The following is a 17,786-nucleotide window of genomic DNA, read 5'->3' on the forward strand; positions in this document are numbered from 1 at the left end:
CTGCTGGTATTGGCCTTGTGATAAAATATTCCTTGTGGCCTTTCTGGGAGCAGGTGGATCTTAACAGGGGCCTGGCCTGGTGAGTGATATGCAACAAGGGGCTAGCAGGTAACTGCTGAGGGCTGGACAAATAGATTTAAGAGAGAATTCTTCAACCCTCTGGCCAATTTTGTCAAGATGGCTATGTCCTCCTTGGCATGGCAGTGTGAAAGGGGAAGGAGACTAACATTTACAAACCTGGACTTCAATTGTCACAGACATAGCTTGGCTGGACCCTCTGCGAGTTACTCAGTATCTCCCACTGCACATTGGAATTCGGTAGCATCCATGTGCCCAGTTGCTTCCTAAAAGTTTGTTTTGAAAAGTAGATTGTGATCATTGATCCAGGAGCTTAGTATGCACCACGAGCAGGAGGCTTGGGTTTCTCCTTCTTCTTCCTGCAGAGCTTTCCCAGAATGGAAGCCAGGAAGTGTCCGAAACCTGGAGAATTTGGCGGTTACTGCAGTTGCACAGGAGAGGGGAGGCGCCCCAGACCTTGGCTCCCGCTCAGGGGTACAGAGGCGACACGCCTACCTGACTTCTCGCGGGTGCGAGCGGGTGCGGGAGGGGCCCAGAGCAGTGTGGGAAGGCGGAGTCCGCCGGGAAAACGAAACAGAGAGAACCCGCCAGGCCCGGACTTCCATGGGCAGTAGCAGCCCAGCCGCAGGGAACCGAGGGCGAAGAGATTTCAGAGCCAGCACCTGAAACACAATTCGAATCCTGCTCCAAGGGCGCGAGCCACTGTCTGGATCCAGAAACTTTGGTAAGACCTGAGGGCTATTTTCCCACTCCTGGATAGCGGTTGCAGGAAAAGGGATCCAGAAGGAAAATGACAAGCCCGATGACTTAAAACTCTGGAGGGAACTCTAGAAGCCTGAATGACCCAGAGACTGAATTCTGCGCCAAGACTTTGTGCTGCACAGTCATGGCATTCCAATTAGCTGTCCTTTGTGACAAGCGGGTCCTGCTCCATCCTCCACCAGCCGCTATGGTCAGGCAACACCCCCGCCCCCCCCCCCACCGGCCCCCGCGCCCCCCCTCCCCATCCCCCTTCCAACCCAACTCCCCCGCCTAGTGCCCACCACTTTCAGACTTACTTGGTGGTTCTGGGCCACAGCCAAGTACCCTCCAACTCCTGCCTTCATGCTGCCTGTTTCTACTTCCTGGAAAGCCCTTTCCACCTCACCCCACCCCCAAGTGACTTCCTGGGCAGATCTGTCTATCCAGTCCTTCTCACAGAGCCAATTATATGAATTACCTTCCCTAAGCTAGAAACTCCGCTCTGCCCTCATAGCCAGCCCCTCCCCCCCCCCATATTTTTCTCAATCTTCCAGCTAGTACTTAGTACTAGAATTTGTCTTCTTCCTTCTACCAGTAAGATCCCAAGAGCAGTTTTCATTGGCTTGTATAAGCCTAGCACCTGATCCCTGACAGGTGCTCATTCCATGTATGTTAAGTGGATGGTAATTCATAAAGAACCTTGAATTCTAGAGAAACGGGATCCCTGTTGCACCTTTAGTACTAACCGTGCCTTGCCCCCTGGAGTTAAAGACACTCTCAGGGCAGAGTGTGTGCTTGTTTTTCAGCTCGCCCTGAGGCCCTGGAGGGACCCAAACACTGTTTGCAGCTTGCTCCTTTATATATCATATACTAGCTGAATGCATGTTGTATGGAAAGCAGAGACTGGAAGGGCTCAGCCTTCTGGGGTCCTACAGTCGCTACAGGAAGGAGAAAGACCAGGGCCTTCAGGATATAGGTGAGACAAGCAGGTGGCATTTGTTGGTGCATGTGATGGGCTGCTCGTTGGGTGAGTGACTGAGAGCTGAGAGCTGCTCCCTGGTAAGCACCCTGATTCCTTTAGAGGGATCCCACCTGTCAGTACAGTTGTGAGGTAGAGTGATTCTAGTTGCCCCTGTAGCATCACAGAAGGCCAGCCCATCCTGAGAGGTGAATAAAATTGCTCCCTAGGCAAAGGGTTCCAACTCCTGGGAGGATGGATTGGGCCGTACCTAGCCATCCATTCCCCAGTGGACTTACTCATTTATTTGTACCAAGCCCTTATTATAGTTCTGGTACCTTCATTCCTTTTTCAGTTACAACTGTTATATTGATTTTTAAAAAGAATTTATTGGGGCTGAAGAGATGGCTCAGCAGTTAAGAGCGCTGACCACTCTTCCAAAAGATCTGAGTCCAGTTCCCAGCAACCACATGGTGGGTCCCAACCATCTGTGATGGCATCGGATGCCCTCTTGTGGTGTGTCTGAAGAGAGTAACAGACACTGTACTCACATTTATATAAAGTAAATAAATCTTTCTAAAAAATAATTTATTTACTTTTTATTTTTAATTATGTATCTGTGTATGAGTGTGTGCATAGGAATGCAGTTCCCTTGGAGGCCAGGGAAGGTGCCGGATCTCCAGAAGCTAGAATTACAAAGAGGTTTGAGCTGCCTGCCATGCGTGCTGAGAACCACATTTGGATTCTCTGGAAGCGCAGCGGTGCCGTTAACTGCTGGGTCATCTTTCCAGCTGTACATTTACTTATTTAGTTTTATGTTTTTCTATTATTCGTATGTGAGCGTGTGTGTGTGTGTGTGTGTGTGTGTGTGTGTGTATGTGTGTTCACATGTGCTTCAGGGAGCCTGTCTAGGTCAGAGGACAACTACGTAGGTCCCGGGGCTTGAACTCAGATGGTCAGTCTTTGCAGCAGGGTGCTTCACCTGCTGCTGATCCATCTTGCCAACCCTGGTGAAAACCACCACTCTGTAGGTAGAATGTAAGGTCACAGCCTGGAGGTGACCACCAGGAGAGACGCTAAGTACAGAGCAGGAAGAGACTTGAGGACTGGGCCTCTGGATGAAAAGAAGATGAGGAGGAGCCAGGGAAGGAGGCAGAGAAAGCCCAGCTTGTGAGAACAGAGGAAACCCACAGAAACCTAAGCTAAGGGGGGTGGGGAGTTGAGGTGGGAACAAGTGACGGAAATTGGACTATTGGATTTGACAATGAATGAGCCCCTGGGACTCTCGCAAGAGCAGTCTTGGTGACTTGTAGAGGCTCCGGGGTCAGAATGATGCTTTTAAAGCAGTGATCCTCAACCTTCCCCTTAACACCCGCATGTTGTGGTGACCTCAACCATATTATTTTGATGCTACTCCTTAACTGCAATTTTGTTGTTCTGAACTACACTGTAAATATCTGATATGTGACCTCTGTGAAAGGGGTCACAGCCCACAGGTTGAGAAGAATCTTGCTTAAAATTTAAAAAGTAAAATTACGTTTCATACGGCATTGAGGATCAAACGTGGGGCTTTGTGTAGGTTACCCAAGCCCTCTACCAAAGAAGCTGTCTCCAAACCCACTAAGCCTAATGTCTTAAATGTTCCAATTCATTTTTAAACAGATACGTAGAAACAAAAATGTCCAGATTAGGCATAGGTGATATTTTGAGAATAAGTACACACTGTATAACGTTACATCAGGTCTAATGTAACCATACCCAGAAACAGTTCGCTGCCTTTCTCCTGGAGACATCTCACCTCTTTGTTCGGCTATTTCTCTGTGTTCATTGGAAAAATAATACTCAGGTTCTTTGCCTATTTCCTAAATAGGTGTGTGTGTGTGTGTGTGTGTGTGTGTGTGTGTTGCGAGTATATGTTCATAGTCATGTGTACATTTACATTTTAAAAACCTATTTTTAATGATGGTTCTTAAACATTTTAACTTTCCTTTTAGCCCACCACCCAGCAGAGGTGGTGGGAAAGAAAGGGTACAGGGGAAGTGGACCTGCCTAGAAAAGTTCTTTGGAGTAACTTTTGTCTGTTTTATCTGGAAATCGTCAGTTCAGTTCACAAACCTACAGCTTGATCCACTCTCAGACACTTCACGGATACACCGGTAGTCCAGTTCGGTAGAGTCAGGATAGCAAACATAAATCAGCAGTGGTCGTACTGCCTAGTAAAGACAGCCAGGCCTCAGCCTCAGCACAGGTCAGCAGGAGGGATCAGAAGGGACGCCAGGAGAAGTTCTCAGCTGTGCCTCTCTCAAGGGAAGTGAAGATCAGGGAAGACACAACACCTACAGGCATTGTACAACTAAAGCAAGCCAAGCCCAGCCTCTATCACTGTCCACCGAGTCCTATTTGTACCCCTCCAAACATCACGTGTCCTCCACCGCTCTTGCCTCAGCACGTGTATCTAACGTCCCTCCGCCTAACAACCTGAGTCTGTGGAAGTGACAAGAAACTGTAGCGCACCATCAGAAATTTTTTGGTGCGTTTCTCTCTATGGAATCCTGACAAATGTAGCTCAACTACACATATAAGGTGGACCAACACATGTGTGTTGTTAGCAGAGAATCTTATCATGCGTCTTTTCACGTTTGTTTTAATAGGACATCTTTTTACCTGTGTCCACTTCAGCTAAACTTTCCATCATGGGTTTGCCCCAACAAAGCACCATCCAACCAATTTTCCAAAGCCCTTAAATTTTCACTTCAATCATGTGTATACAGAGTTGTGTGTGTACATGTGTGTATGTGTGTACATGTGTATGTGTACTCATGTGTGCATATGTGTGTGTATATAATATATAGCAATATATGTATATATAGCCTTGTTTTGACCATAAACACCGTAATTCTACTCCTGTACTTTTTATACTTCCTCAGGCAGGGGAACAGACTGGAACATCTCACTTCTTGGAAGCCAAGTGTAGAAGAAGGGGCAGGGCCAGTAGTTTCTTAAATCAGATGGTCCAGGAGGAGAGGAAGAAAGATTTTGACATGAACTTTTTTTCTAAATTCATCTGGAGCTGAGACGAGTCATGTAGAGAAGCGGCCCCTGTCTCCTGTTCTCCAGTGGTGGGTTGGAAACACCAGATCTGATGTCGTCTGTCAGTGTCACATGTGTAGGCCCCTCTTCCTTTGCAGGCCACTGGGAGGAGAAATGGCCAGTGATACTCCAGGTTTCTACATGGACAAACTTAATAAATACCGCCAGATGCACGGAGTAGCCATTACGTATAAAGAACTTAGTACTTCGGGACCTCCACATGACCGAAGGTAGGCTGCCATCAGGAAAGGTGTGGTTGGGGCCAGGGAGGTGACTCAGTCATCAAGAGTTCTCACTGTGTAAGCATGAAGACCTGCGTCTGAATCCCTAGCACCCACATAAAAAGCTGAGTGTGCCTAAGTACATCCCTGTAAATCCAGTGTTGGGTAGAACAGAGACAGGAGGATGGCTAGGGCTTTGTGGCTACCAGCCAAGCTCTAAGTTCAGTGAGGGACCCTGCCTTAAGGGAATAAGGCAGAGTGATAGCATTATCTGGAATCCTTCTCTGACCTCTGGGTATGCACAAGCAATCTGCTCCCCCAGCGTGTGCATATACCACATACAATCTACGGAACACAAATGTCAAAGGATGGGAGGACCATGATCCAGGAAATGGAGATATAACTCAGTAGTAGTGCAGGGGCTTAGAATACACAGGTCCTGAGTTCAGTTCCAGGACCTTAGTAAAACAAACAGACGACAATGAACAGTCTGTCCCTTAAAGTGTAAAGTAGAAGGCACAGCTCTGGTGCAATTCAGACATTGGTACTTCAGCTCCATAGCAAAGCTGTCAGAGCCTGTGACAGAGTCCTTGAGACAGACGCTGGTCACCCCAGAAGCCTGGAGACAAAAGATGGAGGCTGGAGCAATGACTTAATGAGTAAACACATTGGAAGCCAAGCCTGGTGACCTGAGGTTTTTTTCTGGACCCCACATGGTAGAAGGAGAGGCTAGATTTCCGAAAGCTGTCCTCTGACTTCCAACAAACATGTCCTTTCATGAGTATGCAAGCAGCCCATGCAACATATACTCTAACCCACCCCACATCAAATAAATGTATACACATACATACGTATATACATACACACATACATACATACACATACATAATACATACACAGACATACACAGACATACATATACATACATAGAAAAAGCTAAGCACGGCAGTTCATGCTTATAATCCTAGCACTGAGGCAGCTGAGGCAGGAAGAATGTTGTGAGTTTGAGGCTGGCCTAGGTTATATAGTAAGACATTGTATCTAAATAAGCAAAGAAATAATAAATAACAAGAAGGATAAAGAAAAGGAAAAAGGAAGGAAAAAAAAAGTACAGACTTATCCCAGCTCTAAGAAGATATTGTTACTGAGGGTAGGTGCTTAGAGTCTGTCGTGAGCCCGGGTTCGAATCCCGAAAGGTACTTGTGTGGTGATGGCAACTGGAGCACTTTTCCTTAACTAAATTACCAGCTGAGTAATGTGTTGCAAATACTGTCTTTTTAAACCAGGTTTACATTTCAAGTTTTAATAGACGAGAAGGAATTTCCAGAAGCCGAAGGTAGATCAAAGCAGGAGGCAAGAAACGCTGCAGCCAAATTAGCTGTTGATATACTTGATAACGAAAACAAGGTGAGTTACTGCCTTTACCTCTGGTCAAAGGGCATCTGTGTGTGTGTGTGTGTGTGTGTGTGTGTTCTCTCATGGAGACCGTTTGTTCAAAGCTTTACTTTTTTTTTTCTCCTATCTGCATTTCTTCTGAGTGAGAAATACACCAGGAGATTTGTTGACAAAGCTGTGTACTTCTGAGCGTCAACTTACATGCTCTGAAGCCGAGGCTGTTCAGTGGGAGATGGGTTGGGCTGGCAAGGGCTAAGGAGGGGAGCTTCCCACCTCAGGAGATGAACAAAACAGAGAACACCATGCAAGACCTGGTAGGGGGAATGAGTCTCCTTGAGGGAGATTACGATTACAGAGAGCCAGCATACGAGACATCGCATCCCTGAAGATGCAAACCGAGTAAATGGCGTATTCACTACCAACAGCAAAACAGATTCCTTTGTCTCTAGGGAGCTGGGAGGGTTGTATGGTTCTGTGTGCTTAGCATGTGCAAGACCCTGGGTACAGTTCTCTAACATCACATAAGACTGTCTGAAGATATTTGAGCAGAAATTTTTTTTTATGAAATAAAGACATGATATTAGATAAGATAAACCTGGTCGATAGAGGAAAATACAGAAGGACCAGAAACAATACTGATTGGAGGGAAGACGGCAGGGGCGGGAGGGGAGCGATTTTAAAAACATGGTGGCAGATGATTAGAAAGTTTATGTTTTGTACGACAATGTCAAGACCAGGCAGTCGTAGCAGGGGCTGCAAAATGAGACATAAAGTGATTCGTGTGTGAGACAAGAAGTTTTACCTTTCAACATACTCTTATAACCAATTCAAAAGCAGCTAAGTGAAACCACTAATTCTCTTATGAGTAAGCAGAAAAACATTAGTCAAAAGGTTAGATAAATAGGGTTCCTCTCCTCTCTCAAAGTCGAAGAAAGACAATAACAACAACGACGGAAACTTGTGTAAAATAGCACAAAGGATAAACTTCAGTGAAGCAAATGACCAAACCAAGCTCTTTGGATAATGGAGGAGAAACTTTGGACCAACCCTGATCCGATGGAAACAGTGAAGGTTGAGATCATGATGAAGCTGCTTCTTCGTGCATCTTTTCCATCAAGCTGTGAAGCGGCACGGAGCATCCCTCCTGGGCTCAGCACGCTTGAAAGTGTTAAGATACTCCTTTTCATGGAAGAGGAAGGGAGATGCGTAGCTAGAGCATATATTGCTCTTACCGAGGACCAGAGTTAGGTTGCCAGCATGTCGGGGGCTCTGAGCCAACCACCTGTGACTAGCTCCAAGGGGTCTCAGCACTCTCCCAGCTCTTTGGGAAGACACACACACACACACACACACACACACACACACACACATTTTAAAGTAAATAAAGGTAATAAAATAAAACTTTAGCACCATTTGTTCTGTTTTGGTAAGGCAGTCTGGCCTCAAGCTTTGTGTGTAGCTCAGGCTGGCTTCAGGTTGTGTAGCTCAGGATAGCCCAAGGCTTTCTGTGTAGCTTGGACTGGCCTGGCCTCAGGTTCACTGTGTGGCTCAAACTGGCCTTGATCATTTTGCCTGACTCCCAAGGGCTAGCATAACAGATGTGCACCTGGCTTTTCTTAATGAAATTATGAAAGGAAACTGAGTGACTTAACAAATTGCATATTTATAAATGGCTTGGGAGTATATATTAAGTGTCCTTGCCATTCCAAAAAATACAAGGGGGGGGGAAGGGAGGAGGAGGAGGAGAAGTGCATGTAAGGTGGTATAGATGGTATATATGGCAATTATCTGAATTCAGCTATTGTGCAACATATGCATATTTTAAAACATGTTATATACCAAAATTATGTATTTTTAATGTAATATTAAGGATTTTTTAATTAAAAGAATTTATTTTTGCAGATTTTTTTATTAATAGACATATAGTTCACTTTTAATAAGAACCTATAACTAGGAAATCCATAACATGTTTTTTGTCTTTCATGTTACTTATTTAGTAATTTCATATGCTAGTTCATGATTTGTATTAAGCACATCTTTTTTTTTTTTTTCTTTGTAGGTGGATTGTCACACGAATGCATCTGAACAGGGCTTATTCGTTGGTAACTACATAGGCCTTGTCAATAGTTTTGCCCAGAAGAAAAAGCTGTCTGTAAATTATGAACAGTGTGAGCCCAACTCTGAGTTGCCTCAAAGGTGAGAGACTTCTACTGTTTCACTGTGTGTGAGCAGAGAAACTGAGGCACATCGTATGTAGTTTTCCAGAAATACTTGCCCCTTCTTATACATTCACTATGGAGGGTTTTAAATGATTTATAAGCATCTCTTTAATTAAAGTACCCAATTCCTGAGGCAAGAGAATGTGGTTCCCCTTTCCATCTCGCTGCTGGGTGCGGGAACTCTGCTTAGGCAGAGGAAACAGGAGAGCGCTATGTTGCAGGATTCTTCCCTGTCCAATCACATTAGGGCAGTGGGAGGTTTGTGATTGGACAGGAAGGAGAAGGGAGGCAGAGCGAGGTGTTGAGGAGTAAGAGAACAAGAATGGAGGCCGATGTGGTGGTATCGAAAGGTTAGAATAATTGGGTTAAAGCCTTATCATTATCATTTGGCTCTGAAATTATTGTATTGGCATCTGGTAAATTGTATTATTGTTGATACATAAATCTGATTGGCTAGTTAAGCATTAAGAGTCTTGATTCTCCCAGGCAATGGTAGCACATGCCTTTAATCCCAGCACTGGGGAGGCAGAGGCAGGCGGATTTCTGAGTTCGAGGCCAGCCTGGTCTACAGAGTGAGTTCCAGGACAGCCAGGGCTACACAGAGAAACCCTGTCTCGAAAAAACAAACAAACAAACAAACAAACAAAAAAGTCTTGGTTCTACCAGGTAATTAGGTGTTGTGAAAGCGAGATGACCTAGCAGGGTTGGCGAGTTGGTGGGCTGAGCGAGTGAGATCACCTGGCACAGGATCTAGCTCTCGATATTTCCCGCAACAGCGCTAGGCTACACTCCTCTTCTCAGCCGTCATGATGCTGGGGTGGCAGAACACAGCCGAAGATGGGGGCCCCAGCCCAGGTGAGATACAGCACAGGCTGAGGCTGAGGAAGCAGGCGTTCCCAAACTCCTGAGCATCCCGTAGCTGCTTAGCTCAGGGGAAGTGTCTGTCTGGAGGGCAGAGCAGCCTTCTGCAGGAGACTTAGGCTACCCGCTCTGTATGAGGACGTCTTCCCCTCGCAATTCTTGATGAGAGAGACAGTCCTTGCTTGTCTCAACTGTTTATGCATTGTTCATTGTGGAAAATGGGTGCATACGACTTACCCAGGGTGGACCAGAGATTAAATACCTTTTGCTGGAAGTAATAATATCTGAGAAGGGAAGCTTATTGGCTAAACCCTTGGGGCCCGGCCCATCTAGATACTTCATTAGCATGGAGAACGCTGTGTTCTGTGTTATGTGAGTAGTAATCTCGATCTTCATGTGGGGTGTCGTGGTCACATGTTCAAGGACAGAAACGGGATTGGAAGTACATAAAATGCCTACTATTCTACTGGTGTTTCTCAACCTTCCCAGTTTTTGTCTGGTGACACAGTTCCAGAGGTGGCTCAGCTGTTAAAAACACTGGCTGCTCTTCCAGAGGACCCCCAGGTTCAATTCCCAGCACCCACAGGGCAGCTCACAACTGTATGTAACTGTAAGATCTGATGTTCCCACACAGACGTACATGCAGGCAAAAACCAATGCACACAAAATAAAAAATAAATTTGAAAATTAAAATAAAAAAAGTTTGAGGCTGCGGGGTCTATCACAATCCAATTTGCTGGTTTCCTTTCTGAAATTTCAGTTATCTTTGGTCAGTCAGATGGAGGAAGACCATTTCAAAAACCTAGAAGTAGGGCATACTGCACTAATAGTTCTATTTTATTATTGGCTGTTAGTCTTTTTCTATCTAGGTTACGAGATGAACTTTATTATGGGAATGTTTAAGAAGAACAATGAGTTCGATATAATCCATGGTTTCAGTCATCCGCCAGCCCCCTGTCAATAAGAGGGGACTGCTGGTTTTTGGAGGTGCATCTGGGCAATTAGTCCACTAAACTTTTAAAAAAAAGTTCAGGATGCCCATGGATCAGGGACGAAGAGCTCTTCCCTTCCCTGAGGCCACAGCAGCTGCAACTGTGTGAGAACCATTCTGTCTGTACATGGAAACGACTCTATATCAGTTTCAGTTAGAGTCTTGAGTCTCTGCTCTTCACATTTGGATAAACGGAGAGCACAGATCAGCAAGACCGGTCTTAGTCCTACTGTGTGAAGAGCACAGTTGTGCGGGGTATGCTGTGTGAACAAAGGTTAGAACCTGGAGGTCCTGAGCACCACATCGTCAGTGTGCTGTCTTCCCCAAAGGCCACAGTACTGTACCCTCAGAGCTTAGCCCCTGTGAGCCCCGTCCTACCAACTGGTTTTCTTTCCTATTTGAACAGCTCTGGAAAAGGTGCTGGACCTTTCCTCTTCTCTTCCCTCTACTTGGGATTGAAAAGACTCCGTTTGGTTTTTTGTTTTTGTTTTTGTTTTAAATCATCACTTGGTGTTTTGCTGTCAGATCTTTCAATGAGGCAAGAAAGACTTAGATGTTGCCTGGGAAATGTAGACAAGGATATAAGCTACTCCTGGTTATTTACATTAGACTGATGGCCATTTTGTGGGGATTCAATTATGTGAGGTAGGAAATAGCAATCTAAATAAAAAAAATTCTTAGTCTGATTTTCAGGCCTTTATTTGTCTGTAGGGGCCTTTTCTTTTCAAAGTGTGCATTAGATGGACGATATTTTTGATATGTGAATGAATACTCTAATTTTTCCTAGATTTATTTGTAAATGCAAAATTGGGCAGACGATGTATGGTACTGGTTCAGGTGTTACCAAACAGGAGGCAAAGCAGTTGGCTGCGAAAGAAGCCTATCAGAAGCTGTTAAAGAGCCCACCGGTATGTGTTGCCAGTTAGATTTAATTTATACAATCATGATTCCCTTTGAAATTGACTTCAGATTGCTTTGTCTTTATACTGCGGGCATTTGCCTATTGAGTAAAGAATGGTCCCTCCATCCTGTGTACCAACAATGACCCACGAACCATGGGGCCACGAGGGTCTGAGACATAAAAGTTCTATAGCAACTTGGGATTGCTTTTTAAAACTTAGCCCAAACGTCCATGAAAAAAAATGTGTTAATTTTGTGATTGCGATTGTGGAGTTGGTGGCCACGGGGAGAGTATGAGCAGTAGTGTGTCCCCAGTGACAGACCTCCTCAGAGAGGCCAGTTAGCTCCCTGTGAACAGTGATGGACTGCCTCAGAGAGACCAGTTAGCTCCCTGTGAACATGCTAAGGGCTGTCCCCTTCTTTCAGAAAACTGCCGGAACATCCTCTAGCGTTGTCACATCTACATTCAGTGGCTTTTCCAGCAGCTCGTCTATGACAAGTAACGGGTGAGCTTGGGTAGCAACAGTGCTGGGCAGGCTGAGGGTGTGGCATGTCTGAGGCTGTGGGTCTGATCCCCCTCCCCCCCCACCAGATTGAATTCATCAAGGTTCCCCTTTTCTTGTAGTGTTTCCCAGTCAGCACCTGGAAATTTTTCCTCAGAGAACGTGTTTACGGTATGATACCAGCCTTGAAGTTTCCCATTTCACTTTTTCTCCTCACTTAGATGTGATCTTTCCATATGATTATGATCATTCCATAACTTTTACATTTCAATTTCATGTCCTTACTAGATTATGATATTAACAGCCATTGCTCCTTTTCTGTTCTCTTTATTAACTTTCATTCATATTAATTTCTCTTCTTCAAGGACAAAATTCTTCCCCACTCTCCCCCATCCTTTCCCACCCACTTTGTAACCCTTCCTTCCTTCCTCCCTCCCTCCCTCCCTCCCTTCCTTCCTTCCTTCCTTCCTTCCTTCTCCTTTTCCCTTCTTCCCTTTCCTCTCTCCCTCCTTTCCTCTTTCCCCCTCCCTCCTTCCCTCTCTCCTTCTCTCCCTTCCCCCCTCTCCTCTTTCCTTCACACTTTCCATCCCCTACCCCTACCCCCTCCCTCCTTGCATCCTTCCCTGTGCTGGGATTCAAATTCTAGCTATAAATAGGTATTCTAGCCAAGTTCTGCTACTGAACTCTCTCCTGGCCCTTACTTTTGTTCTTTTTAACGTTTCTATTATCTTCTTCTTTTTCCTTGTCCATTCAACTGAATAATATTTGGTGTAGTTCCACTCCTACTTAGAATCAGAACTAAACTTAAAAATCAGGCAATTTGTTGTAAAAATCCATCTATTTACTAAGAACTACAAGTCTGTAAGAAAAAGACAGTTGATCCAGTAGAAGAGATATGGTCTGAAGGGATGTGCTGCACCTAAGTGGGCAGCGAGTGGGAAAAGATGCTTCATTCCCCTAGCGATGAGGAAAGTGCACCTCCAAACGGCCATTTGATGGCATGCCACAGCTGCTTGGTCGTGGCAATCCTGCAGTAAGCGTTGGTAGTGACTCAGAGAAATGGCCGACCTAGGAAGCTAATGTAAGGAACCTGGTCACGGGGCCAGCTCCCAAACTAAGACGATGGCTCTCCTCACCTGAAACAGCTTCCTTTTCCTTTTGTTGCAGAACGGTCTCGGAGAAAATAAAAGGAAATCAGGAGTGTGAGTATCATTGTGCACGGAACATATTTCAGACTAGGAATCTCTTTCAGACTCTGTCTATCAGACCCACCTGTTGACTGTGGCATTGACAGAGCATTGTACATGTGTGTTTGGGTGGTAGTTTCAGAAGCAGTGGAGAGCTTGAAACCAATTTAGCAGGAGAGAAACACAGAAACACACCACACACTCACACACTCACATCTTTGTATTTGTAGATACAAAAGCCCTGTGATGATGTAGCAGGCGACAGTGGTGGGCTTGAGGGAGGGGAGACAGGGCAGTGGCATGGCTTTGTGGGGCTAATTCTGGTGACCTTTGAACATCTCACTGCAGATGGCTCACCATCAGAGAGTCATGAGGGCCAGAGGGAGGGGGAACCCAGGAGACCTTTGTCCTAAGGATGTTCTGAGTCTGAAGAAAAAGGAGGTGATAGCATGCCAGTGGCACGCATGTTCAGGTAAAAGTGAGATGCAGGAGTGAGATGCAGGAAAGAATGGAAGAGAATCAAAAGGAAGTGTTTATTCTGAAGTAGCTGAACAGTCCCTTCCTATCCCTCTGATGACTGATGCAAAATAGAAATTGACCGGTGCGTGGGGCGGAGCCTGCTCTAAAGTTCTATAGGTTGCTGTTTTGTCTTAGTTTTCTATTTTTTTTTTTGTCTCAATTTTAGAAAAGTACCCCCTGATGATGTGCAAAGAAATAAATATACCTTGGACGCCAGGTAAGCGGAGTTTGTCTAATGGTAAGCTCGCTCTCGAAACCGTTGCTTAGGGTCGGGCTATAAGTTGTATTTCCACCCAAGTAATTAATGTGGGCTGTGGCATAGGCAGGCCCATGGAGGGTTACGGTCTCTCAGAGAAGTGAGGTTTAGGAATCCAAGTGGAACGTGTCGAATGCAGACCTCGGTGATGTTAGCAGGCTTTCTGATGTCCATGGATGCCGTTGAAACTGAAAGCAAGTAGGACTTTCAGCAATTTGGAAGAAAAATAATAAGAGAAGAGAAAGGATAGGGAGGAAGATAGGTGTGGAGGGAAGAGAGGAATGCCTGTGGGGATGGAGACAAGTCGGCGTGGGCCTGTTCTCTAGCTTGTTCACACAAGACTTCACTAGGAAAAAAAAGGAAAGGGGGCTCACCTTCTGTAGATGATGGTTCAGTTAAAAATGAAACACCTAAGATGCAGGAAGCCGGTGCGCGGCAGCGGAACATTGTGAACAAATTCTAAATGCTTATTAAGCACCTAGCCCTTACCTGTAACTGTTGTGGGCTGGTGGCTTAGGGTAGGAACAAATAAAATAGAACTCTTCCTCTGGAAAAAGTTGGAGGTGGCCACTGGCATTAAGGAAATACTTATATTTAAACTGTGTATATTCAGAGGCTGGGGAGATGGCTCAGCTGTGCAAACACGAGGGGCCTACGTTTGAATTCCAAGGCGCAGGTGCAGTAGCGCACACATCTAGAACTCTCAATGGTGGCCGCGTGGAGATGAGCGATCCACAGCCAGCATAACCAGTCAGTGAGCTCCAACCTCAATGAAAGATCCAGCCTCAAAAAGTAAAGTGTGTCACAGCCAAACATCGGCCTGAGCACAGGGACCCCAATGGAGGAGTTAGAGGAAGGACTGAAGGAGCTGAAGGGGCCTTATCCGGCATCAGTGGGAGGCAATTAGTCCTATGAAGACTCGATGCCTCCCCCCCCCGCCCCGTGTAGAGGAATGCTAGGGCAGTGAGGCTGGAGTGGGTAGGTGGGTGGGAGAGCACCCTCAGAAGCAGGGGGAGGGGGAATAGGATGGGGATCTGCAGAAGGGAAACCATTGGGAAAGGGGATAACATTTGAAATGTAAATAAATAAAATATCCAATTAAAAAAAAGTATAAAAAAGAATCCAACTTATAACAGAAAAAAAAGAGGAAAGTGCAAGGTGGGTGTGGTGGCACACATCTTCAATTCCAGCACTCAGGAAGCAGAGGCAGGCAGATCTCTGAGTTCAAGGCCAGCCTGAGCTACAGAAAGAGTTCCAGGACAGCCAGGACTACACAGTGAACCCCTGTCACAAAAACCAAACCAAAACAATAAAAAAGGTGGAGAATAACTAAGGAAGACCTCTGTCACCAATCTCTGGCTTACACACACGCACATGCATGCACACACATACCATACACACATATACACAAGCACGCACACATACATGCACACACATACATGTGCACAACCATACCCATGTAATCAGTATTTATATGACACACATATGCTGTAATTACAAAATATGGCCAGAGTTAAAGAAGAACAGTACTATGGTAAGAAATGGAAAGATAGCCCTAGGCTCACCTTTTTGTGGAGAAAAATTGCATTGAAATGCAATGAAAACATTACGGTGTAGTGGGATGAAATTGGAGAAAGAACTGGGGACACGCTATGTTGCATTTTATTGGGCATTTAAGGGTTTCCTGGGTTTTGCTGAATGCAAAGGTAAGGTTTGTAGAAGGTTTAGGGGAGAGGGAGACACTATCAGACTAAGTTTTCACAACTAAAATAGGGTAGGAGGAGTTGGGTGTCAGTCAGCAAGCCACCACTGTAGGAGCCTGATGGCTGAGCTGGAGTAAAGATGCCAGAAATGACGAAACATCAGCAGATGGGAGTGCTGCAGGTTGGAAGAATTAGCAGGGCTTAAGGATGGGAGATGGGGGGATGGAGGGAAAGAAACAGGTCGCTATAGGCAACCTTGGGCTTCTGCTTTTTCTGTGGTACTTGTGGCATACAACTGAGTGATTCCTTTTAATACTTGTTGAGGGTGGGGTTCATTTCTTCTTTGTAGCTGCTAGAGAGGATGCTTCATCACCTCATGTACAGCCAGAGGGGGTGATCTGTTATACTGAATTCTCTGTTTAATATGGGAGGTAAAGAGAAAGAGGAAGAGGGAGATGTTGTTTTGTGACTCAGGAGTTCTGCCAGACATTATTAAAAACAATAAGGGAAGCACCATTTTCATCTTACATGAAACCCTGAACCTCAGGGTAACAGCGATATCAATCTTATCTAGGTTTAACAGCGATTTTGAAGACATAGAAGAAATTGGCTTAGGTGGATTTGGTCAAGTTTTCAAAGCGAAACACAGAATTGATGGAAAGACGTACGCTATTAAGCGCGTTAAATATAACACGGAGTGAGTACCTGTCTTGCTCTTTTGAACACAGTGTGTTGAACTCCCAACCCTCGCCTTTATGTGCCTATCCTTCATTGCTTGCTAATTTCTTTCTTGTCCTCCTTAATTTTCTTTTTCCTGACTACAAGAGTTTGGCTTATCCTGAAATGACCTTACCTTACTTACATTGGGTATTTATTTCAGTTTAAAAATATGACTGTATCATTTTGAGACAGTGCTGAAACCTGAAGCTGTTGACTTAACTTGGTCTAAGGAGGTTTCCTCAATTTTCTCCATTTTGAGGCTCCCTCCTCTCTGATGTCTCCAACTTGTATCACGTTGACCTAAAAAGAGCCACAGGCTAATTTCAGGAAAAACGCACGGTGTCTTAGCTCTTGGGCCCTGTTGCTGTAAAGCTTTCATTGTACAGTCTTGGCTTCTCTGCATAAACTAAGCCCCTCGATTTATGTTTGTCACAGAGTGAAACTTCTAAGTTAGGCTCTGCTTGCTGCTTGGGTTGTCTACCCTTGCTGCCCAAATAGGACTCGTTTGTGAACTTCAAAGATTTTAACACATCTTCTCAACAGAATATCAACCATGATGTAGCTATTGAAAACTGTTATAGACGGTCAAAAGAAGATGCAAACGATGTATACCTTTGGATAGCTACCATTTAAGCCATTGTCTTTTTCTTATACATGGAGAATGAGAACAGCTGTGGTTTTGGATATGGTTTTACTATTCATTCAGTTTTCTTCCCTTTTGAGTTCTGGCTCCAAGCTTAAAAAAAAAAAAAAAAAAAAAAAAAAAAAAAAAAAAAAAAAAAAACTTGGCATGGGAACCACAAGGACTACAGAGAGAGGAGCTTGAGTGCTTGCATCCCATGACGTAAGGTGTTCTGTGGCTATCAGGGGTATGTAATGTCACCTTTGTTTTCTGGGTCCTTTTAAATAGGAAGGCGGAGCACGAAGTACAAGCGCTGGCAGAACTCAATCACGTCAACATTGTCCAATACCATAGTTGTTGGGAGGGAGTTGACTATGATCCTGAGCACAGCATGAGTGATACAAGTCGGTAAGAAGAAATTCTCAAGGCTGTGATGGATAGAAAGCACTTGGTATTTATTGTGTGGGGGCCACTAGAGGAGGCTGTTGCTCATCACAGCCTTCAAAAGACACTGTGGTCTCCTGATCTACAGACAAGAAGACAATTCATAATCTTTCAGTGTTCCTCTCAATCTTCCAAACTTTCTGTTAGTTTCTTTGTTTTAGACTCACTATATACCTCCGACTGGCCTCAGGACAGGCCTCCTGCCTCAGCTTTCCAAGTGCTATGATATGTCTCACACAAACTTGCCTCAAAGGCTTTTTTTTTTTTTTTTTTTTTTTTTTTTGGTTTTTCGAGACAAGGTTTCTCTGTGTAGCCCTGGCTGTCCTGGAACTCACTCTGTAGAGCAGGCTGGCCTTGAACTCAGAAATCCGCCTGCCA

The 17,786-nt window shown here is 45.0% G+C and overlaps 1 protein-coding gene across 1 annotated transcript in view; it reads left to right on the top strand.

Annotated features, from left to right (window-relative positions):
• Positions 1 to 614: 614 nt before the first annotated feature.
• The window catches only part of Eif2ak2 (eukaryotic translation initiation factor 2 alpha kinase 2), a 28,176-nt gene continuing 11,004 nt past the window's right edge, over positions 615 to 17,786 (top strand). The window contains 11 exon segments of the mRNA XM_085833196.1: positions 615 to 802; positions 4,966 to 5,097; positions 6,375 to 6,495; positions 8,543 to 8,679; positions 11,342 to 11,462; positions 11,881 to 11,960; positions 12,080 to 12,128; positions 13,125 to 13,159; positions 13,830 to 13,880; positions 16,197 to 16,319; positions 17,253 to 17,372. Coding sequence (XP_085689322.1) covers positions 4,982 to 5,097; positions 6,375 to 6,495; positions 8,543 to 8,679; positions 11,342 to 11,462; positions 11,881 to 11,960; positions 12,080 to 12,128; positions 13,125 to 13,159; positions 13,830 to 13,880; positions 16,197 to 16,319; positions 17,253 to 17,372 — 953 coding nt within the window. The 5' untranslated portion in view covers positions 615 to 802; positions 4,966 to 4,981.

The sequence above is a fragment of the Mus caroli genome, unplaced genomic scaffold (assembly GCF_978045245.1).
Source record: "Mus caroli unplaced genomic scaffold, Mus_caroli_1 scaffold_18, whole genome shotgun sequence".
Lineage (NCBI taxonomy): Eukaryota > Metazoa > Chordata > Mammalia > Rodentia > Muridae > Mus > Mus caroli.